Here is a 23,919-nt window from a genome sequence, read left to right as displayed (position 1 = left end):
AGACTAAGTGACACTTCAGGCGAAGATGAAGAATTGAGATCACAGTTGTAATCAAAGAGAGGCGCTTCTTGTGTCGGGTATTCCACAGCCTGCAGTAAAGTCTAAAGAAAATAAAGAACATGATACCATTTAGCACATAATGATAATGTCATACAAGATACATGTAGTCCATTCTTTCATTGATAGGTTATTGAGACCATACACACACCATAACAGTTAACCATGCAGATTATAATTAATGTAGTCTATTCTTTCATTGATAGGTTATTGAGACCATACACACACCATAACAGTTAACCATGCAGATTATAATTAATGTAGTCCATTCTTTCATTGATAGGTTATTGAGACCATACACACACCATAACAGTTAACCATGCAGATTATAATTAATGTAGTCCATTCTTTCATTGATAGGTTATTGAGACCATACACACACCATAACTTCTTCTTCTTCTTAGTGATAACAGTTAACCATGCAGATTATAATTAATGTAGTCTATTAAAAGACTAAAAAGAAGAGTTACAGTTTTAATCAACAAATTCAATGTTGCTTTCCTCTAGATACATTATTCAGAATCTGAAGAAACTTACTCTTCTGAGTTCCCTCTTGAGATAGGCCCCTCTGATCTTCTGAACACCTTGTAAAACACTCACACTGGGAGTGCACACCGGCGAAGACAAACAAGACGATGTTGTTGTTGTACATGTACTTGTTACAGACATCGAAGAGACGGCGCGAGTACTGGTAGTTGTTGTGGTATGCTCCATGCACAATGGACGACGACCATGCGGCTTCTGAATGGTGGGCACTGCGGTTGATTTTAGGTCGTTTTTTGGCTTCATACCAAACTGCATATTCAGAAACCGTGAGTCTGGATAGCAGTCTGGTGAAAAATGCAGTGAGCAAATCCTCGAATTCGTGTTAGGTGTGCCGTGGCCTTTGCCAAAGTCTGCACGACATGTTGTGACAAACTTGATCCAATTCTGTCGTCGGCGTCTGTTGTTTTTCTCTTCTTCCGAATCAGATTTCTTCTCCGATTCCTTCGAAAAACAGTGCATAGGGATCCCGTCTAAAGAAGAACTGTTGCACTCGGCAACTGCACAGTAAGAGCCTCCATATTTTTTTCTTTTTCGTCGCTGGGCACTCCAAACTCTCACTACGAGACGCCATGCTGCATGTGAGCGACTCACACTAGTGACGTCACGGCAACTTCCGGTTTTAAAATCAAAATGGCAGTAATTTGAACAGGTGAAAGAGCCCTTCTCAATCAGTTTTTGGCGTTTAAAAAAAAAGTTTTTTACAATTAATTTTTCCACCTCAGTATTTGGAATAAGTTGTTAGCCAAGCTTTCATTTCTCAAAAGATAATTTAGTGCTCCAGTAAGTCTTTAAACCAATTAGCGGCTACATTGACATAAGTGAGGGACATAAATGTGCAAAAAAAATGTGCCCAGAGAACAATAGTTGTACACCGGCACGGTTGGCCTAGTGGTAAGGCGTCCGCCCCGTAATCGGGAGGTCGTGGGTTCGAACCCCGGCCGGTCATACCTAAGACTTTAAAATTGGCAATCTAGTGGTTGTTCCGCCTGGCGTCTGGCATTATGGGGTTAGTGCTAGGACTGGTTGGTCCGGTGTCAGAATAATGTGACTGGGTGAGACATGAAGCCTGTGCTGCGACTTCTGTCTTGCGTGTGGCGCACGTAATATGTCAAAGCAGCACCGCCCTGATATGGCCCTTCGTGGTCGGCTGGGCGTTAAGCAAACAAACAAACAAACAAACAATAGTTGTACACATATGTCTTGAGACAGGAAAAAAAAACCAGCACTAAATGGAACAAAATGTGTACACTTTAGCAAACATGTGAGTGAAAAATAAAATGTTAAAATGTGAAATTGATTCTGCGTTCTGCGAACAACAAAATGTGTACACATGCATTGTGCACAGAGAACAAAAGTTTACAGATCACCATGCATATGGCATTATGATGGTTAGGCCTGAAGAAATAAATTTGCTTTTGTTTAATATTTCTCTTGGGCTGCAAGCCAGCACAACATAATTAAAACATTTCATTTGCCAAATCAGCGCCACCAAAACTGATAAATAGGACTAAGCATGGAGTATTCATTGCAGGGGCTCTTTTTTGTATGTCATGCTGTGTGCCACACGCGTTGCAGTTGTCGCCGTGTGTAGAGTTTAAGATGATGTGATTCCTATTCTTATAAAGACAAAGTTGATCTCCCGAGTTACACCCTCGCAAAAATGTACATGATTGCCCATATGGTCTTTGTTGATGTTCTTTGTCTCGTGACTTTATCGATATGTCGCAAAATGATTCCACAAAATTCAAAACAGGGATCAGATTTTACCCGCAACTACTGACTCTGAAAAGGTTGTGAAAAAATGGGTTGAATGTGACTGTTTATTCCTGAGACAATGCTTGGAGAGCTTCTCCCGATGTGACTGTGTCATCTGAAGTGGACTGGGTTGCGTTTTGTGTTGCATCTTGTGTTGCATCAAACATGTCTGTGGATTGTGTTGAATTTTGGGTTACGTCAATCATGATTTTACTGAGCGTTTGATCGTCGACGTTGTCGAGGTGGTTTGATGTGTTTGTAGGAGTGCTTGTTGCTGCAGGGTTGTTTGGTGCAGCGGTGGGTGTAGATGAACGTAGTGCAGTTGAAGATGAGCTGGCCGTTGCTGCAGGGTTGTTTGGTGCAGCGGTGGGTGTAGATGAACGTAGTGCAGATGAAGATGAGCTGGCCGTGGCTGCAGGGCTGTTTGGTGCGGCGGTGGGTGTAGATGAACGTAGTGCATATGAAGATGAGCTGGCTATTACTGCAGGGTTGTTTGGTGCAGCGGTGGGTGTAGATGAACGTAGTGCAGATGAAGATGAGGTGGCCGAACTGGAGGTGGTGATTTTCACGCCTAAGATTGGTTAGTTGTGTGAAGTCTTTGCTCGCTTTGTTTTTTGCATCTGACAATTGGTTGATGGTCTGGAAAGATTGCTTTTGTTTTTGTCAAAGTCGGGGTACTGCTTCACAGGCCAAGTTGTGGTCACCGTCTTGAAGTGAGGTCGCAGTGAGTTGGTCGTTGGGACGCCATATCTGAAGAAAATGAAAAAAATTAAAAAAATTATACCTTATACACAGGAGTAGGCAACACTGAAAAATGAATTAAATTACATATTCTTACCCAACTCACAGAGATAGCAATAACTTCGATTTGTTGCTAAGACATTGAAGCACTCTTACATGGGGAGATAACTCTGAAACAAAAACCGCATGCCATATAAGGCATGGTCCGTTGCGATTATCTCCCCTCCCGGTGTACTGCGCATGCGCAGGATGTATACCGTTGACAATCATTCCGTCCTGAAACATATACCCCATATCGAGTCCAGGACTTCTTGAAGTCTTCCAGAAACAATTAACAAGTGGCTCTATCCCATCTCCCCCCTTTCCCCTATCCCATCTCCCCCCTTTCCCCGTCACGATATAACCTTGAATGGTTGAAAACGACGTTAAACACCAAAGAAAGAAAGAAAGTCTTCCAGACCTTAAGACAACCAGCGACGATGCCCAAGCCCTGACTTCATGAGTCCTAGCTGACTGCAGAGGAAGGGCTGACTGGCCCCCCCCCCCCCCTTTTTCTTGCCACCACAGGTAAGCTTGCCTTACTAGGGTGGAGATCCATCTAGCCAGGGTAGACTTTATTATGTCTTTTTCTCTTTTCGTATTGACAGAGATAAAAAGAAGTTTCTGTTTTGGAGATCTGATCGGGTTAGAGCGAGAAAGGTATGCTTTCAGAGTTCTCACAGGACAATTAGCGACATCTGGATCTGAAGGAGCTAGTATGTTGCTCAGTGGTTTAATCTGAACTAAGGGCGATGGTTTGTCTGGCTTCTGGTTTTTAGCTAAAAACTTAAGGCAAAACCTGAGGATTACTGAACCGTCCTTCTCAAAAGAGATGTCGCGCGGTGAGCCAGATAAAGCGTGAATCTCACTACCCCGTCTTGCGGAAGCCAGCATAGTAAGAAAGGCTGCTTTTCGAGTAAGATTAGCAAGGCTAGCTGTGCGTAACGGCTCAAAGTCTTGTGATCTTAAAAACTCCAAAACCAAAGGTAAATCCCAGGCCGGGACAGAAGATTTTGTTTTATCAAATCGAAGGGAAGCTCCCCTTATCACGCTGGAAATGACACCTCCGAGTGAGATAGAGTGGCCTAGTTGTTTCAGTGTGACTGAAATTGCCGATCTACGAACTTTCAACGAAGCCGGCGAAACGCCCTGGCCAGCGAGCCAAGATAAATGGTTAGCCACCTGCATAGAACGAGGTGACGTAGCGGTTCACTCCGTTACCTTGGCACCATTTCGTCCAAGCCATCCAATGAGAGGTGTATACTGAGGAAGTAGAATCTCTATGTGATGCCTGGATCAAATCCAGAGTAGCGGTTGAAGCCCCTGAGCGTCTCAGTGATTCCCGCACAGTTGCCAACCGTGAAGGGAAAGCCACTGTGGGTTTTCGTGAGGGGTGCCTGATCGAGGTTGAACCAGATCCCCTCTTCTGAGTTCGAGAGGAAGCCGAGGCTTGCTTGCCAGCCGCAGGAGATCCGGATACCAAGGCTGACTTGGCCAGTTCGGAGCGATCAGTACCAGTGATGGTCTTTCTAGGTCTGCTTTTCTCAACACCCTTCCTAGGAGGGGAATGGGAGGAAACGCATAGGCGTGTAGACCGCTCCAAGGTATCTCGAGAGCATTGATCCTCCATGCTTTGGGATCCGGGAATGGAGAGACAAAGATCGGCAGACGGTGAGAATACTGAGTGGCGAACAGGTCTATCATCAGCTTCTCCACTTGAGCCCAGAGGCGGAGAAGCGCATGATGTGTAATTGTCCATTCCGTGTGGACGATCTTGGTGGATCGACTCAAAGAGTCTGCCAAGACGTTCAGCTTCCCTGGGAGATACTTTGCTGACAGTATGATCTCGTGGTTGTGACACCACATCAAAATCTCGCATGCTCGATTCGACAGAGCTAGAGAGCGAGATCCCCCCTGCTTGTTCAGGTAAGGCACCACTGTGGTATTGTCTGAGTGTATCAGCACATGTTCTCCCCTGAGTAAGTATATTAATTAAATCAAAATTTATTTTTGAAATTTTATATTGTTTTGGCAGGAATGACGTTTGCATGATTACGTCTACATAACAAAATTTTCTCTTTGTACGTTTGCTCATTGGTGTAAATATCCATCCCCCCAAATGATAACACACACAGCTATAAAAGTGCGCATCTCTTCCCTGCAGCCTTGCAGCGTTTTAAAAGTTGGAAACATTAAAGGTAAAAGCCATCGTAAAGATACGAACTAAAAGTATAACGTCTAAAATAAATAATGATTCAAACGCATATTATAACATAAGTAACTGACAACAGAAAATATATACATGGTTCAAACACACACACACACACACACACAATCGAGTGCACGCATCCATGCATATACACTCATGTACACACACACACACACAGACAAACACACACATATTGATTCTGTTTGTGACGATCCAATGACAACCCCCCGCGAGTTAGGGGGAAGAATTTACCCGATGCTCCCCAGCATGTCGTAAGAGGCGACTAAAGGATTCTGTTTCTCCTTTTAGCCTTGTTAAGTGTTTCATGTATAGAATATAGTCAATTTTTGTAAAGATTTTAGTCAAGCAGTATGTAAGAAATGTTAAGTCCTTTGTACTGGAAACTTGCATTCTCCCAGTAAGGTAATATATTGTACTACGTTGCAAGCCCCTGGAGCAAATTTTTGATTAGTGGTTTTGTGAACAAGAAACAATTGACAAGTGGCTCTATCCCACCCCCCCCCCCCCCCCCCCCCCCTTCCCCCGTCGCGATATAACCTTGAATGGTTGAAAACGACGTTAAACACCAAATAAAGAAAGAAAGATCAGGGGGAACCGTGATGGAGAGGGGGTCCAAAGCATGACCCTTCTGGCTGGCAGACTGGCTCGCTAAAGCCAGCTGTAGAGCCCTAATCTTGGCTTCAGAGTCCTGCCTAGCCTGATTGGCCGCCTCCTTGGGGTTCCTGCCTGGTGGTGTCCGGCGCCTCGTCTGTCATTGGCTGGTGGGCTCCGCTATGACGGCAGCACCTGTACCTGTTCCAACCGACACTGTCTGGCCATTGCTTATCGGAGGGGCTACAAGACTAGAGGGATAGAGAGCGGAAGGATACGGGTGAAATCTAGTGCTCAGTAGGTCAATAGACGGTAGCACAGGAAGACCCTGCGGAAATGAGTCACGTTGATCCATAACCTGTGACATTGCTGAGACTAGTCTTTAGTTCAGTAGACTGGATTAGTCTCAATGACTTCTTTTTCATCTCGAACAGAGCCTTTGTTGGCTTCAAGTAGAAAAGACAAAAGTGTTCTGGCAAGGCTACACACTGGTCACACTTATATAATGCATGTCCATCTGCTTGAAAGAGAAGAGGCACCATGGTGCCATGCCTGTGATCAGTATAAGTTACAGCTCCGTCCATCCATGGTATCGCCTGATATTTTGTCGAGACTGAGTCAATGAATATGATGTCACTCGAGGCTTTGCCGAGAGTGACGTCATTATATTCTTTCACCCCGTCGAGACAAAATATCACGCGATACCATGGATGGACGGAGCTGTAACGTATATATGGCATGACCAAAGTAAAGAGAATTTTTCATGGGATGCGGCAACAAATCATTGGAAATTCAACATGGGCAATCAACCCAAGCCTAGAAGTTGTAGAACTATATTTTGTTTCAGTCTTGGCAAGGCCAGTTTTGTCAATTTTCTTGTTTCTGCGGCTGCGCAAGTTATTTTGCCTAGGTCATGGCCGAACTTTAGGCCTACGGAGAAATATCGCTGGATATTTTCTCCCTAGATTAACAGAGACAAAGAAGGGAAGTCATGCTGTATTAGTTTTTCTACCGCCCTGATATGGCCCTTTGTGGTCGGCTGGGCGTTAAGCAAACAAACGAATAGTTTTTCTGTGAGCCCTGGTCAGCCAGAAGAGGAAGGGCGTGTGGGCGCAGAATTTCCTCCACGTATCGCTGGGCAGTTATGCGCCCTTGGACGTGCACCAGGGTGCTCCTTCCAGCGGTATTGATCGCCCCCCACACCATGACGCCTCCACCACCATGAACGGGTGCCTCATCCACACAGTTGGGCGCGTAACGTTCGTTTACTCTCCGGTAGACCCTCCTCCGACCATCATGTCGCTGGAGCAGGAAGTAGGACTCGTCGCTGAACCACACGTGTCTCCAGTGATTCCGGACGGTCCAGCGAAGGTGCTGGTTGCCCCACTGCACTCGGTTCTGGCGATGGCGGCGGGTGAGGACAGCTCCTCTGTGAGGTCTGCGAGCTCTCAAACCAGCTTCATGCAGGCGGTTCCGCACGGTCTGGTCCGATAATCGGTGTGGCCCGGGGAGAGCCTGGACAGAAGATGAGGCCGACAGGAAACGATTCCGGAGGTGGCGGAGCCGTATGAAGCGGTCGTGAGCAGCAGTTGTCGCCCTTGGTCTTCCCGCTCGTGGCAAGTCAACAACGGAGCCAGTGGCTTGAAACCTGACCCACAGTCTACTGATGGTGCTCTGGGACACGTGGAAGTGCCTGGCGATTGCACTTTGACTTTGGCCTGCTTGTAAACGACCCAATGCAATTTGGCGGTCTTCTCTGCTCAATCGGGCCATCTTTCGTCGCTGAATTGTCGTCTGATTTCTTTGTGGCGAACAATCCGCTTTTATGGGTTTTGGAAGACATGGTGAGAGCTCAATATTCCCCGAGTTTCACGAGATTACACTGAAGCATGACGAGTGGTCATGCCAAATGAGCAATTTTGACATTGTAGCCACTGATAACGCATGCGTCACGTGCAGAGCTCACTTGTGGCAATGGACGAAAGGTCGACGACCAGATAAACATTTTCTGCAGTTTGGTGGATATCCTTGTAGCCATATAACTAAATTAACCAAATATTACAAGCTATGCGTTTCTTTTTTTGAACAGTATAGGTTCCGCCCTGATATGGCCCTTCGTGGTTGGCTGGGCGTTAAACTAACAAACGAGCAAACAAACCAACTAGGTTCCGCCCTGATATGGCCCTTCGTGGTTGGCTGGGCGTTAAGCTAACAAACAAGCAAACAAACCAACTAGGTTCCGCCCTGATATGGCCCTTCGTGGTTGGCTGGGCGTTAAGCTAACAAACGAGCAAACAAACCAACTAGGTTCCGCCCTGATATGGCCCTTCGTGGTTGGCTGGGCGTTAAACTAACAAACGAGCAAACAAACCAACTAGGTTCCGCCCTGATATGGCCCTTCGTGGTTGGCTGGGCGTTAAGCTAACAAACGAGCAAACAAACCAACTAGGTTCCGCCCTGATATGGCCCTTCGTGGTTGGCTGGGCGTTAAGCTAACAAACAAGCAAACAAACCAACTAGGTTCCGCCCTGATATGGCCCTTCGTGGTTGGCTGGGCGTTAAACTAACAAGCAAACAAACCAACTAGGTTCCGCCCTGATATGGCCCTTCGTGGTTGGCTGGGCGTTAAGCTAACAAACAAGCAAACAAACCAACTAGGTTAGGGTGAAGTTTCGTTATGTAGTAACATGGGTTTTTTTTCCTTCCTCACAGGACGATTCGCAGAACCGAAAACTGTTCGAGTGGGTTGACGGGCCACTGGTGACCTCCATGAAAGAAGGGTCCATGTTTCTTATCGACGAAATCTCGTTGGCTGACGATTCTGTGCTGGAGCGTTTGAACTCTGTGCTGGAGCCGGAGAGATCCATCCTGCTTGCGGAGAAGGGCGGCGGAGAGGGGGCGGGGGAGGAGGTGGAGGTTGTCAAAGCAGCGGAGGGGTTCCAGGTGTTCGCCACCATGAACCCCGGTGGTGACTTTGGCAAGAAGGAGGTAAGGAGAGAGAGAGTGTCTGTGTGTGTAGGTGTGTGCGTGTGTGTGTTTGTGTGAAAGAGTGAGTGAGTGAGAGACAGAATAAATTTAGTTGATTTAAATAGGCATCTGTGATCTCTTGCCTTTTAGTGAGATGGATTTTGATTTTAACAGGGGTTTGTATTGCCTGTACAACAGCAATGTAGTGATCTTTGATTCAATTTGATTGTGTGCCTGTTCAATGGTTCAGGCCAGTTAAAGCCTAATGCACTAAGACCCCCGATTTTAAGACTTCCCCCTTTTTAAGACCTTTAATTTTTAAGATTTTTTGTTCTTAAGCTCTGTAAATTCACATGTACTTCCATGTTAAGACCTGAATTTTTCAGATTTTTGGAGGTCTTAAGAGGGGGGTTCCACTGTATAGAATTGAATCTGCCATTGAAACTGAGGCGCTGCTATATCAACTTTTCCCCACAGTTGTCCCCAGCTCTGAGGAACAGGTTCACAGAGATCTGGTGTCCCCAGTCCAACGGCAGAGACGACCTTATCACCATCATTGAGCACAACCTGCGACCCGGCCTTCACCTTGCAAACAACCAGGACGGCACGTCTGGTTTTGGTGCCGCCATCATGGATTTTGTCACCTGGTTCTCCAACAATGAGATTGGCAAGAGGTGTGTGAAAGAAAAAAAAAGGGGGAGAAAAATATTAGTCCAACATTGGTATAAGGGCGACTCTTAGATAGCATCTAGATCAAACCTTCTCAGTTGTGTTGGGGGCGGGGAGATAATATAGCTCAATCGGTAGTGGCGCTGGCTGTGAAATCAGTTGTCGCTATCGACGTCGGTTCAATTAACTCCCACTTTCGGCAAGGAATTTATTTCCCAGAGTCAACTTTGTGCCGACTCTCCTCGGTGTCCGAACACCCCCGTGTGCAGGCATGTGCACCATAAAGATCCCAAGGTCACAGAGAAAGGTCACAGAGAAAGTCTCAGGCTTGTGCACCATAAAGATCCCAAGGTCACAGAGAAAGGTCACAGAGAAAGTCTCGGGCTTTGGAAAACATGAATACATGAAAAAGTAATAGGGTAGCGCCATTGTGTCGCTGCACGTGATCCCCAGGGATAGCAGCCCGACTTTCCTTGAGGGAATTTGTTTGTTTGTTTGCTTAACGCCCAGCCGACCACGAAGGGCCATATCAGGGGGGTGCTGCTTTGACATATAATGTGCGCCACACACAAGACAGAAGTCGCAGCACAGGCTTCATGTCTCACCCAGTCACATTATTCTGACACCGGACCAACCAGTCCTAGCACTAACCCCATAATGCCAGACGCCAGGCGGAGCAGCCACTAGATTGCCAATTTTAAAGTCTTAGGTATGACCCGGCCGGGGTTCGAACCCACGACCTCCCGATCACGGGGCGGACGCCTTACCACTAGGCCAACAGTTTATGTTATTTGATGTTGATGCCTGATGTTGTTGTCATGTCATATATGTACCAAAAAGAAATAAAACCATGTTAAAAAAATTAATTAAAAAAATAAAAAATAAAATACCAAACAGTGTGACTCGAATGCATTGATCACATACCTCATGAAGACATTGTGCAACTCTTGATTAAGATTTCCTCTTTATCTAATGTTAATGTTGATGTTGCTGAATGGGGAAATTGGAGCAACCAATCAGTTATCCAGAAGCGTATTGCCTGAAGCATTTATGCATTTGTGTATATTAGTGTTTTTAGGTTTCAACAATGTATTTTCAGATTCATATTTTCGTCCGAAAGCGGCGTATGGCTGCCTAAATGGCGGGGTAAAAGCGGTCATACACGTAAAAAAACAACTCGTGCAAAAACATGAGTGAATGTGGGAATTTCAGCCCATGAACGAAGAAGATTCAGATTTAGATTAAGATAGCTTGAGGAAGAAGATAATTGAAGGCAATCGATCATTTTGTCCCCAGCTCTTTTTTACGCTTGTAGAATTATTTTTTCAGGTGCACAGTGAGCATCCGTGACATCCTCAGCTGGGTTCACTTCATCAACACCTGCACCAAGGGTCAAGGTCGTGGGGAAGGTGAAGGTCAAGCTCACAGTGGCCTTGATCCCGCAGTGGCCTTTATCCACGGAGCTTGCCTGGTGTTCTTGGACAGCCTTGGAGCTGGTGAGTTTCATTGGTTGATAAAGTTTTTGGTTTTAATCCATTGGATGTTTCAGTGTGGTTAAATTATCATTGGTTGATAAAGTTTTTGGTTTTAATCCATTGGGTGTTTCAGTGTGGTTAAATTATCATTGGTTGATAAAGTTTTTGGTTTTAATCCATTGGGCGTTTTAGTGTGATTTATAGTTTCTTTTTCTTTCTGAATAGTATGTGATGCAGTTGAAGTGTTTATGAAATAAATGTGTGCTGTGCTTGTTGCAAAGGTGCTGTATGTTGCCCGAAGATAATGCATGATATAAATTAAATGTAGAAAGTGTGTTGAAAAGGAAACTTAAAAGGTATGCAAGGTTTTATATCTGGTGCTATAGTCAAAGAAATTTCTCAGCATGAGAATGCATATTTTGAGGATCAATGATTTTTATTTACTTTGTAAGAAGGCTGTGTTGGAAAACATTGCATGTCAGCTTTCTGGGATTTATATCTGACATGTACTTCTTCAGGAACTACGAGCAGAGGCAGCGATTTTGACACGGAACTGGCAAGGTCAACCTGCCTGACCTTTCTTCAAGCACAGGTCAAGGGCACAACAGGTCATGACCTTTCCATGGAGCAGCTGGGCATACCAGTTGGCGTTGGTAAACAGAGGACTTCACTAAATGTGGAGCTTACAAAGGATAGTCTTGCCATCTTTCCTTTCAGCATTTCACGAGGTGAGTTTCAATTGGTAAGGTGATAGTAAGCAAAACGAAACAAACCAACATAAAAACACCCTACCCCTACCCCCCCCCCCCCCCCACACACACACACACACACATATACAAACATACACACAAATAATAAGGTAGGCTGCAACCGATTTCAGGGTTTGCTTTATGAAAAAAGAAAATAAATGAAAGTGGGTTCTTGTCTGGTGTGAACATCTTGCCATGACATCTTTCCATCTTATTGTGTGTTTATTTCAGATCTGTCAGCTGAATTCCAATTTGTAACAGAGAGCTGCCTTCAGTATCCTAATAAAAAACTAAAACATCAAAATAAAGGGAAGGCAAATCCACAAAGAAATAAAACAGAGTTTCAAGATTCTATCTTTTGTATTGCAATATGTTATCATATGTGCTTCTTTCACTGCATTACTTTCTGAAATGTGACCTGGGCTGTGACAAAGAATGAAAACAACACCAAGAAGTGCCAGGAAAATCTTATTCTGCATTTAAACTGTTTCATTTCATCCCACAGAATCACTTGATGATGACAGTGGAGAGAGGTACGCCATTGAGGCTCCCACAACTTGTGTCAACGCTCAGAGAATCCTGAGAGGTCTGCAGCTTTCCCGCCCCCTGCTGCTAGAGGGCGCTCCAGGAGTGGGCAAGACTTCCCTCGTCGCTGCCGTTGCTCGTCTCGCTGGCCGAGAACTTGTGCGCATCAACTTGAGTGAACAGACTGTAAGTTGATTGTGTGTGTGTGTGTGTGTATGTGTGTGTGTGTGTGTGTGTGTGTGTGTGTGTGTGTGTGTGTGCGTCTTGGCCCATGTGTGTGTGTGTCTGCATCTGTTTGTATGTTTTGATGTGATTCTAGCATTGTATATGTGAAGAAGCGTGGCCTAATATGTTTGCACTGGTAGGTGAGCACCCGCTAAGTTGCTCTGTTATGTTTTTACAGGATGATTTTGTCTCTCTGTGTGTATGTATGACTTTGTATGTATATGTCTTTCTAAGGGTGATGTGTGTATGTCAGTAAGATAGATGGGATGGATATCTTAAATAGGGTGTGCCACTGTATCAATGACTCTTTGCGTGCAGGATGTGACGGACCTGTTTGGAGTAGGCTTGTTGGTGGTGGGGGGTCTTTGCCTTGAAGGATGGATATCTTAAATAGGGTGTGCCACTGTATCAATGACTCTTTGCGTGCAGGATGTGACGGACCTGTTTGGAGCAGACTTGCCGGTGGAGGGCGGTGTGGGGGGAGCCTTTGCCTGGAGGGACGGACCCTTCCTGCAGGCACTCAAGGCTGGACACTGGGTCGTCTTTGATGAGGTCTGTGTCGCTTTACATCTTGCACAGGTTTTGCTTAAAGGCCCACTGCACCTCTTGAAAACAGTGTGGCTCACTGCCTAGGTCTGTGTCGCTTTACATGTTGTACAGTTTTGGCTTAAAGGCCCACTGCACCTCGTGAAAACAGTGTGCCTAGGTCTGTGTGGCTTTACATGTTGTACAGTTTTGGCTTAAAGGCCCACTGCACCTCGTGAAAACAGTGTTGCTTTACATGTTGTACAGTTTTGGCTTAAAGGCCCACTGCACCTCGTGAAAACAGTGTTGCTCACTTAAAGGCCCACTGCACCTCGTGAAAACAGTGTTACTCACCGCCTCAGATCTGACCAGGCTTTTAGTTTTACATGGAATAAGACCATCTCTCCACTTGGTCACATACTGAACAAAATTAAATCAACAGCCTAGGTGCTCTCTGGGCACGGTGGTATTTTTGTAAAGAATTAATTTCGTAAAAGGCACAGAGAAGGAATTGTAGCTGTAAGTGTTTTCAGTTTTACAATAGCTTACAGAACCAAAATGCTTAGAATAGGAACCTTACAGTGAAGTGGTGAACTGACACGGTGACAGGAATTTTTTCATCTGCTTAGCAACATTTCTGGATTGTAAGACATGCCTTTTACCTAACTCCTGAATAATGAGTCTTTAACTCATTCGCTGCGCGTCGGAACTGGAATTCCGACACCTGTGTTTAGCGTTGGCTGCGTGCCGGCACTTGAGTTCCGACGGATATCACGAATTTTTAACGGTGTAAACGGTCCTGCTGACCAAGGGAAACAACCCCTGCAATGAACTTCTATCTGTCTACAGTGGTACCATTCACTGTAAACAGTTCCTTCCCTTAAATTGTTGGGATTAATAAAAATTTTGTTGACGGTGTGCGACCCACGTGTTTTGACTTTTCCAAGATGGCGGATCGTTCTGCTGAGACGTAGTAACTTGAAAAGAGTGCTAGAACGTGTTATTCAGTACGGTTCTGATCTTGACCTCAGTGATGATGATAGTGGAGATGATATTTTAGATTCTGGTGACGATTTTGTGCCAATGGACGATCATTTGGGTGATGATTCGGGCAATGCAAGTGTCGATCATGACATTGTGTATGATGAACCCATGACGTAGAAAGTTTTTTTGTTTTGCTTCAAATTGGATATTTTGCGTGGATATGAAGACAACAAAAGGTATGTACTTTCAAATGTTTCATATATTTTCTAAAAGAGTAAGTTTCAAACTTTGCAAAAACATAAGGTATGTAAGGTTATCTTGTGTTGTTGATTTTTAATATTTTTTTCAAAATGGCTCTAAATCGCGCGTTGGCAGGGAACACAGGGGAAATTTAGCTGCGCAGCGAATGAGTTAATAATAATCAGGTGAAAGTTATGTGTGGATAATCTGGAGCTGTTGCTTAGCGTATGGTTCTGACAGTCGTTGGTATTCTTCATGAGTTTTGCTAGACATGTGCATGGGTGAAGGCGGAAATCCGCCAAATGAAATTGGTTAATAAGGAATTCCTTATTTTGAAAATCTTAAATTTTTTTTTTTTTTTTTTCGCCGGCGATCTGATCCGTATTTCTCCTAACACAGAGACCGGACACAGCTGAGTCTTTGTTTCACTGGGCGCGCGAATTATCGGACTACAGCTTGGCATTTGTTACATTGTTTAATGTGCAAATTTGTGTGTTTGATATACCAGGATAGGCCTACTTTTACCCTTAAAAGCCTGATTTTTTGTTTTCTTCCGGGGGGCTTTGCCCTCCTGTGCCCCCTAGCGGGGCACCCCACCAGGGCCTGGGCGGCCCCTGGACCCCGGCCTCATTTTCCTTATTTTCAATTCTGATCAGTTTCACCCATGCATGTGCAGTACATACCAAGTTGTTGCTTGAATTGTAATGTAAAGTATGTGTTTGAATTTTCAGATGAACCTTGCCTCCCAGTCAGTGCTGGAGGGGCTGAATGCCTGTCTGGATCACCGTGGGGAGGTCTTCGTGCCAGAACTATGTCGCACTTTTCACATCCAACACAGCCGCACGCGCATCTTTGCCTGTCAGAATCCGCTCAACCAGGGTGGGGGGAGGAAGGGTCTGCCGAGGTCTTTCCTCAACAGATTCACACAGGTTTGAGTCGAAAGTTTTGTGTTCTGCTGTGTATTCTGGTTCTGTTAATGGGCGAAACATTTTGAATGACATAGACAAGTACAGCCAAAAAGAGGTCTTTCCTCAACAGATTTACACAGGTTTGAGTTGAAGGTTTTTTGGTGTGTTTTTTCTGCTTCGTCTTCTGGTTTTGTTTATGGGCAAGATATTTGAATGACAAGGAGAAATACAGTCAAAGAGAAAATGCTGATTCGTAACAAGGAAGAAGTAGTCCTATGTAACAATGGAGAAGTAGTCCTATGTAACAAGGGAGAAGTAGTCCTATGTAACAATGGAGAAGTAGTCCTGTGTAACAAGGAAGAAGTAGTCCTATGTAACAAGGGAGAAGTAGTCCTGTGTAACAAGGAAGAAGTAGTCCTATGTAACAAGGAAGAAGTAGTCCTATGTAACAAGGGAGAAGTAGTCCTGTGTAACAAGGAAGAAATAGTCCTATGTAACAAGGGAGAAGTAGTCCTGTGTAACAAGGGAGAAATAGTCCTATGTAACAAGGAAGAAGTAGTCCTATGTAACAAGGAAGAAGTAGTCCTATGTAACAAGGAAGAAGTAGTCCTGTGTAACAAGGGAGAAGTAGTCCTATGTAACAAGGGAGAAGTAGTCCTATGTAACAAGGGAGAAGTAGTCCTATGTAACAAGGGAGAAGTAGTCCTATGTAACAAGGGAGAAGTAGTCCTATGTAACAAGGAAGAAGTAGTCCTATGTAACAAGGGAGAAGTAGTCCTATGTAACAAGGGAGAAGTAGTCCTATGTAACAAGGGAGAAGTAGTCCTATGTAACAAGGGAGAAGTAGTCCTATGTAACAAGGGAGAAGTAGTCCTATGTAACAATGGAGAAGTAGTCCTATGTAACAAGGGAGAAGTAGTCCTATGTAACAAGGGAGAAGTAGTCCTGTGTAACAAGGGAGAAGTAGTCCTATGTAACAAGGGAGAAGTAGTCCTATGTAACAAGGGAGAAGTAGTCCTATGTAACAATGGAGAAGTAGTCCTATGTAACAAGGGAGAAGTAGTCCTATGTAACAAGGGAGAAGTAGTCCTATGTAACAAGGGAGAAGTAGTCCTATGTAACAAGGGAGAAGTAGTCCTGTGTAACAAGGAAGAAGTAGTCCTATGTAACAAGGAAGAAGTAGTCCTATGTAACAAGGGAGAAGTAGTCCTATGTAACAAGGGAGAAGTAGTCCTATGTAACAAGGGAGAAGTAGTCCTATGTAACAAGGAAGAAGTAGTCCTATGTAACAAGGGAGAAGTAGTCCTATGTAACAAGGGAGAAGTAGTCCTATGTAACAAGGAAGAAGTAGTCCTATGTAACAAGGGAGAAGTAGTCCTGTGTAACAAGGGAGAAGTAGTCCTATGTAACAAGGGAGAAGTAGTCCTATGTAACAAGGGAGAAGTAGTCCTATGTAACAAGGGAGAAGTAGTCCTATGTAACAAGGGAGAAGTAGTCCTATGTAACAAGGGAGAAGTAGTCCTATGTAACAAGGGAGAAGTAGTCCTATGTAACAAGGGAGAAGTAGTCCTATGTAACAAGGGAGAAGTAGTCCTATGTAACAAGGAAGAAGTAGTCCTATGTAACAAGGAAGAAGTAGTCCTATGTAACAAGGAAGAAGTAGTCCTATGTAACAAGGAAGAAGTAGTCCTGTGTAACAAGGGAGAAGTAGTCCTATGTAACAAGGGAGAAGTAGTCCTATGTAACAAGGGAGAAGTAGTCCTATGTAACAAGGGAGAAGTAGTCCTATGTAACAAGGAAGAAGTAGTCCTATGTAACAAGGGAGAAGTAGTCCTATGTAACAAGGGAGAAGTAGTCCTATGTAACAAGGGAGAAGTAGTCCTATGTAACAAGGGAGAAGTAGTCCTATGTAACAAGGGAGAAGTAGTCCTATGTAACAAGGGAGAAGTAGTCCTATGTAACAAGGGAGAAGTAGTCCTATGTAACAAGGGAGAAGTAGTCCTGTGTAACAAGGGAGAAATAGTCCTATGTAACAAGGAAGAAGTAGTCCTATGTAACAAGGAAGAAGTAGTCCTATGTAACAAGGAAGAAGTAGTCCTATGTAACAAGGGAGAAATAGTCCTATGTAACAAGGAAGAAGTAGTCCTATGTAACAAGGAAGAAGTAGTCCTATGTAACAAGGAAGAAGTAGTCCTATGTAACAAGGGAGAAGTAGTCCTGTGTAACAAGGGAGAAATAGTCCTATGTAACAAGGAAGAAGTAGTCCTATGTAACAAGGAAGAAGTAGTCCTATGTAACAAGGGAGAAGTAGTCCTATGTAACAAGGGAGAAGTAGTCCTATGTAACAAGGGAGAAGTAGTCCTATGTAACAAGGGAGAAGTAGTCCTATGTAACAAGGGAGAAGTAGTCCTATGTAACAAGGAAGAAGTAGTCCTATGTAACAAGGGAGAAGTAGTCCTATGTAACAAGGGAGAAGTAGTCCTATGTAACAAGGGAGAAGTAGTCCTATGTAACAAGGGAGAAGTAGTCCTATGTAACAAGGGAGAAGTAGTCCTATGTAACAAGGGAGAAGTAGTCCTATGTAACAAGGAAGAAGTAGTCCTATGTAACAAGGGAGAAGTAGTCCTATGTAACAAGGGAGAAGTAGTCCTATGTAACAAGGGAGAAGTAGTCCTATGTAACAAGGGAGAAGTAGTCCTATGTAACAAGGGAGAAGTAGTCCTATGTAACAAGGGAGAAGTAGTCCTATGTAACAAGGGAGAAGTAGTCCTATGTAACAAGGGAGAAGTAGTCCTATGTAACAAGGAAGAAGTAGTCCTATGTAACAAGGGAGAAGTAGTCCTATGTAACAAGGGAGAAGTAGTCCTATGTAACAAGGGAGAAGTAGTCCTATGTAACAAGGGAGAAGTAGTCCTATGTAACAAGGGAGAAGTAGTCCTATGTAACAAGGGAGAAGTAGTCCTATGTAACAAGGGAGAAGTAGTCCTATGTAACAAGGGAGAAGTAGTCCTATGTAACAAGGGAGAAGTAGTCCTATGTAACAAGGGAGAAGTAGTCCTATGTAACAAGGGAGAAGTAGTCCTATGTAACAAGGGAGAAGTAGTCCTATGTAACAAGGGAGAAGTAGTCCTATGTAACAAGGGAGAAGTAGTCCTATGTAACAAGGGAGAAGTAGTCCTATGTAACAAGGGAGAAGTAGTCCTATGTAACAAGGGAGAAGTAGTCCTATGTAACAAGGGAGAAGTAGTCCTATGTAACAAGGGAGAAGTAGTCCTATGTAACAAGGGAGAAGTAGTCCTATGTAACAAGGGAGAAGTAGTCCTATGTAACAAGGGAGAAGTAGTCCTATGTAACAAGGAAGAAGTAGTCCTATGTAACAAGGGAGAAGTAGTCCTATGTAACAAGGGAGAAGTAGTCCTATGTAACAAGGGAGAAGTAGTCCTATGTAACAAGGAAGAAGTAGTCCTATGTAACAAGGGAGAAGTAGTCCTATGTAACAAGGGAGAAGTAGTCCTATGTAACAAGGGAGAAGTAGTCCTATGTAACAAGGGAGAAGTAGTCCTATGTAACAAGGGAGAAGTAGTCCTATGTAACAAGGAAGAAGTAGTCCTATGTAACAAGGGAGAAGTAGTCCTATGTAACAAGGGAGAAGTAGTCCTATGTAACAAGGGAGAAGTAGTCCTATGTAACAAGGGAGAAGTAGTCCTATGTAACAAGGGAGAAGTAGTCCTATGTAACAAGGGAGAAGTAGTCCTATGTAACAAGGGAGAAGTAGTCCTATGTAACAAGGAAGAAGTAGTCCTATGTAACAAGGAAGAAGTAGTCCTATGTAACAAGGGAGAAGTAGTCCTATGTAACAAGGAAGAAGTAGTCCTATGTAACAAGGGAGAAGTAGTCCTATGTAACAAGGGAGAAGTAGTCCTATGTAACAAGGGAGAAGTAGTCCTATGTAACAAGGGAGAAGTAGTCCTATGTAACAAGGGAGAAGTAGTCCTATGTAACAAGGGAGAAGTAGTCCTATGTAACAAGGGAGAAGTAGTCCTATGTAACAAGGGAGAAGTAGTCCTATGTAACAAGGGAGAAGTAGTCCTATGTAACAAGGGAGAAGTAGTCCTATGTAACAAGGGAGAAGTAGTCCTATGTAACAAGGAAGAAGTAGTCCTATGTAACAAGGGAGAAGTAGTCCTATGTAACAAGGGAGAAGTAGTCCTATGTAACAAGGGAGAAGTAGTCCTATGTAACAAGGAAGAAGTAGTCCTATGTAACAAGGGAGAAGTAGTCCTATGTAACAAGGGAGAAGTAGTCCTATGTAACAAGGGAGAAGTAGTCCTATGTAACAAGGAAGAAGTAGTCCTATGTAACAAGGGAGAAGTAGTCCTATGTAACAAGGGAGAAGTAGTCCTATGTAACAAGGGAGAAGTAGTCCTATGTAACAAGGGAGAAGTAGTCCTATGTAACAAGGGAGAAGTAGTCCTATGTAACAAGGGAGAAGTAGTCCTATGTAACAAGGGAGAAGTAGTCCTATGTAACAAGGGAGAAGTAGTCCTATGTAACAAGGAAGAAGTAGTCCTATGTAACAAGGGAGAAGTAGTCCTATGTAACAAGGGAGAAGTAGTCCTATGTAACAAGGAAGAAGTAGTCCTATGTAACAAGGGAGAAGTAGTCCTATGTAACAAGGGAGAAGTAGTCCTATGTAACAAGGGAGAAGTAGTCCTATGTAACAAGGGAGAAGTAGTCCTATGTAACAAGGAAGAAGTAGTCCTATGTAACAAGGGAGAAGTAGTCCTATGTAACAAGGGAGAAGTAGTCCTATGTAACAAGGGAGAAGTAGTCCTATGTAACAAGGGAGAAGTAGTCCTATGTAACAAGGGAGAAGTAGTCCTATGTAACAAGGGAGAAGTAGTCCTATGTAACAAGGAAGAAGTAGTCCTATGTAACAAGGGAGAAGTAGTCCTATGTAACAAGGGAGAAGTAGTCCTATGTAACAAGGGAGAAGTAGTCCTATGTAACAAGGGAGAAGTAGTCCTATGTAACAAGGGAGAAGTAGTCCTATGTAACAAGGGAGAAGTAGTCCTATGTAACAAGGGAGAAGTAGTCCTATGTAACAAGGGAGAAGTAGTCCTATGTAACAAGGGAGAAGTAGTCCTATGTAACAAGGGAGAAGTAGTCCTATGTAACAAGGAAGAAGTAGTCCTATGTAACAAGGAAGAAGTAGTCCTATGTAACAAGGGAGAAGTAGTCCTATGTAACAAGGGAGAAGTAGTCCTATGTAACAAGGGAGAAGTAGTCCTATGTAACAAGGGAGAAGTAGTCCTATGTAACAAGGGAGAAGTAGTCCTATGTAACAAGGAAGAAGTAGTCCTATGTAACAAGGAAGAAGTAGTCCTATGTAACAAGGAAGAAGTAGTCCTATGTAACAAGGGAGAAGTAGTCCTGTGTAACAAGGAAGAAGTAGTCCTATGTAACAAGGGAGAAGTAGTCCTATGTAACAAGGGAGAAGTAGTCCTATGTAACAAGGAAGAAGTAGTCCTATGTAACAAGGAAGAAGTAGTCCTATGTAACAAGGGAGAAGTAGTCCTATGTAACAAGGAAGAAGTAGTCCTATGTAACAAGGAAGAAGTAGTCCTATGTAACAAGGAAGAAGTAGTCCTATGTAACAAGGAAGAAGTAGTCCTATGTAACAAGGGAGAAGTAGTCCTATGTAACAAGGAAGAAGTAGTCCTATGTAACAAGGAAGAAGTAGTCCTATGTAACAAGGGAGAAGTAGTCCTATGTAACAAGGAAGAAGTAGTCCTATGTAACAAGGAAGAAGTAGTCCTATGTAACAAGAGAGAAGTAGTCCTATGTAACAAGGGAGAAGTAGTCCTGTGCTTTTGTTTGTATGTGGATGGTAAAGACAAAAATGGCAAGAGTAATACTGAAAGTTGTGAAGGAAAAAGGGCAGGAACTGCTTGGATCACAAAGTTGCAGAGTGAGTGGAGGATTTAGATCTGGTCTTTCAACTCGCATATGACAGATTGTGCTGTGGAAGTAGCATCTGACTAGGGTAGTTTTATTTTTTACCTTCGGATGCATTGCATCAGTTGTGCCGTCAGTTGTAATGTTGCTGTATTGGTTAACTGATAAGCTTTAATGCTCTGCTTTGCACTTTCATGAGTTATTGTACTGTGTTTTTTTGATGATTGTTGATCCTGACAAAAAGTCCAATTTCTTTTGGACAGGTATACGTGGAGCCCCTGTCTCGGGATGACCTCATCTTCATCTGCACCACCATGTATCCCAGCATGCCCCTGGATGTTCTGACCAAGATGGTTGACTTCAACATGAAGGTGTGTGAACATGTTCTCTTGAGTGTCGGAGAAGATAAGATTGTGTCCATACAGTGGTACTCCTGATAAAAGATCACCAGTGGTACCAGCAAATAGTGGCCCTACACTGCAGGTGGCCTGTCCTGACGGGCATACATGTAGAGATGATAGATCACCAGTGGTACCAGCAAATAGTGGCCCTACACTGCAGGTGGCCTGTCCTGACGGGCATACATGTAGAGATAAAAGATCACCAGTGGTACCAGCAAATAGTGGCCCTACACTGCAGGTGGCCTGTCCTGACGGGCATACATGTAGAGATAAAAGATCACCAGTGGTACCCGCAAATAGTGGCCCTACACTGCAGGTGGCATGTCCTGACCAGCAAATAGTGGCCCTACACTGCAGGTGGCCTGTCCTGACCAGCAAATAGTGGCCCTACACTGCAGGTGGCCTGTCCTGACGGGCATACATGTAGAGATAATAGACAGATGATGTCCTCTCATTGCAGGTGGCCTGTCCTGATGGGCATACATGTAGAGATGATAGACAAAGAGACCACAGATGATGGCCTCTCATTGCAGGTGGCCTGTCCTGACGGGCTTACATGTAGAGATAATAGACAAAGAGACCACAGATGATGGCCTCTCATTGCAGGTGGCCTGTCCTGACGGGCTTACATGTAGAGATAATAGACAAAGAGACCACAGATGATGGCCTCTCATTGCAGGTGGCCTGTCCTGACGGGCTTACATGTAGAGATAATAGACAAAGAGACCACAGATGATGGCCTCCCATCGCAGGTTCCATTGCACAACATTACTTCTGCCAGAAATTCACCAGTAGAAGAGTAACTTAGTACGCTGTGAGATTTTAGTTAAAGATGTTTAAAGGGATATTTTTGATCTGACCATTTGAATCGAATTTCTGGTGAATTTTTACGAATCTGAAGAATTTATTTGAAACGCAGAATGTTATGGTATAGCTTTGGAAGTGATCTAAGGGCCTTTTTTCTCGGGTATTATCCCTTTAAGTGGAAGAGGGATCTATAGCATTTTGTGTCCTTTTGCAGATGCACGAGGAAACAATGGTGAGCTGTTTGTGGGGACGCAGAGGTGCACCCTGGGAGTTCAACCTGCGTGACATCAACCGATGGTGTGACCTCTTGCTGGCCAATCAGGTATGATCATTTTATTAGTGTTGAAACTGGTTGCTGTCAATATTTCACTGTCTTTTAAAGATTTTTTTTTCTCATGTAAGTGGTCTGTACAGGGTGTTTAGATGTGATAAGAGCATCTTTCAATTTAAACTTATGCTAAGCCTTGCTGTTGTACAGGGTGCTTAGATGTGATAAGAGCATCTTTCAATTTAAACTTATGCTAAGCCTTGCTGTTGTACAGGGTGTTTAGATGTGATAAGAGCATCTTTCAATTTTAACTTATGCTGAGCCTTGCTGTTGTACAGAGTGTTTAGATGTGATAAGAGCATCTTTCAATTTTAACTTATGCTAAGCCTTGCTGTTGTACAGGGTGTTTAGATGTGATAAGAGCATCTTTCAATTTAAACTTATGCTAAGCCTTGCTGTTGTACAGTGTTTAGATGTGATAAGAGCATCTTTCAATTTTAACTTATGCTAAGCCTTGCTGTTGTACAGTGTTTAGATGTGATAAGAGCATCTTTCAATTTTAACTTATGCTAAGCCTTGCTGTTGTACAGTGTTTAGATATGATAAGAGCATCTTTCAATTTTAACTTATGCTAAGCCTTGCTGTTGTACAGTGTTTAGATGTGATAAGAGCATCTTTCAATTTTAACTTATGCTAAGCCTTGCTGTTGTACAGTGTTTAGATGTGATAAGAGCATCTTTCAATTTTAACTTATGCTAAGTCTTGCTGTTGTACAGTGTTTAGATGTGATAAGAGCATCTTTCAATTTTAACTTATGCTAAGCCTTGCTGTTGTACAGAGTGTTTAGATGTGATAAGAGCATCTTTCAATTTTAACTTATGCTAAGCCTTGCTGTTGTACAGAGTGTTTAGATGTGATAAGAGCATCTTTCAATTTTAACTTATGCTAAGCCTTGCTGTTGTACAGGGTGGGATTTTTGTGTGTGTGAATTGATTTTGCGAGGGACATAAATGTTCATCTGCAAATAAATCTAATGCAGCAAAATATCCCCTGTCTCCACACAGAAAGCAGCCAGGCTGTTGATTTTCACCTTTGATTATACTGTAGTATGTATAAGTGATAGGACACTCTTGTCCCCTGTACTAGCCTTGACCGATCTGTGGCGGGAAACATGCCCTGAGAAGAATTCTATCTTTCTGACACAGATGGAAGTTGAATTTTGAAGTTTTGATAAAAGAACAGCATCTGATAGTAGCTGT

General features: G+C 43.6%; 1 protein-coding gene across 2 annotated transcripts in view; it reads left to right on the top strand.

The window, feature by feature from the left end:
* LOC138963233 (midasin-like) overlaps positions 1–23,919 on the top strand; it is a 221,192-nt gene that overhangs the window by 81,900 nt on the left and 115,373 nt on the right. For both annotated transcript variants that reach the window (XM_070335290.1, XM_070335291.1), the window contains exons 18-26: positions 8,672–8,947; positions 9,404–9,600; positions 10,925–11,091; positions 11,589–11,798; positions 12,325–12,530; positions 12,999–13,121; positions 15,050–15,247; positions 21,448–21,555; positions 22,607–22,714. In XM_070335290.1, the coding sequence (XP_070191391.1) occupies positions 8,672–8,947; positions 9,404–9,600; positions 10,925–11,091; positions 11,589–11,798; positions 12,325–12,530; positions 12,999–13,121; positions 15,050–15,247; positions 21,448–21,555; positions 22,607–22,714 (1,593 nt within the window). The remainder of the gene's footprint in view (positions 1–8,671; positions 8,948–9,403; positions 9,601–10,924; positions 11,092–11,588; positions 11,799–12,324; positions 12,531–12,998; positions 13,122–15,049; positions 15,248–21,447; positions 21,556–22,606; positions 22,715–23,919) is intronic.

The sequence above is a fragment of the Littorina saxatilis genome, linkage group LG3 (assembly GCF_037325665.1).
Source record: "Littorina saxatilis isolate snail1 linkage group LG3, US_GU_Lsax_2.0, whole genome shotgun sequence".
Lineage (NCBI taxonomy): Eukaryota > Metazoa > Mollusca > Gastropoda > Littorinimorpha > Littorinidae > Littorina > Littorina saxatilis.
Note: the sequence above shows the minus strand (reverse complement) of the source record. Positions and strands in the feature narration are given on the sequence as shown.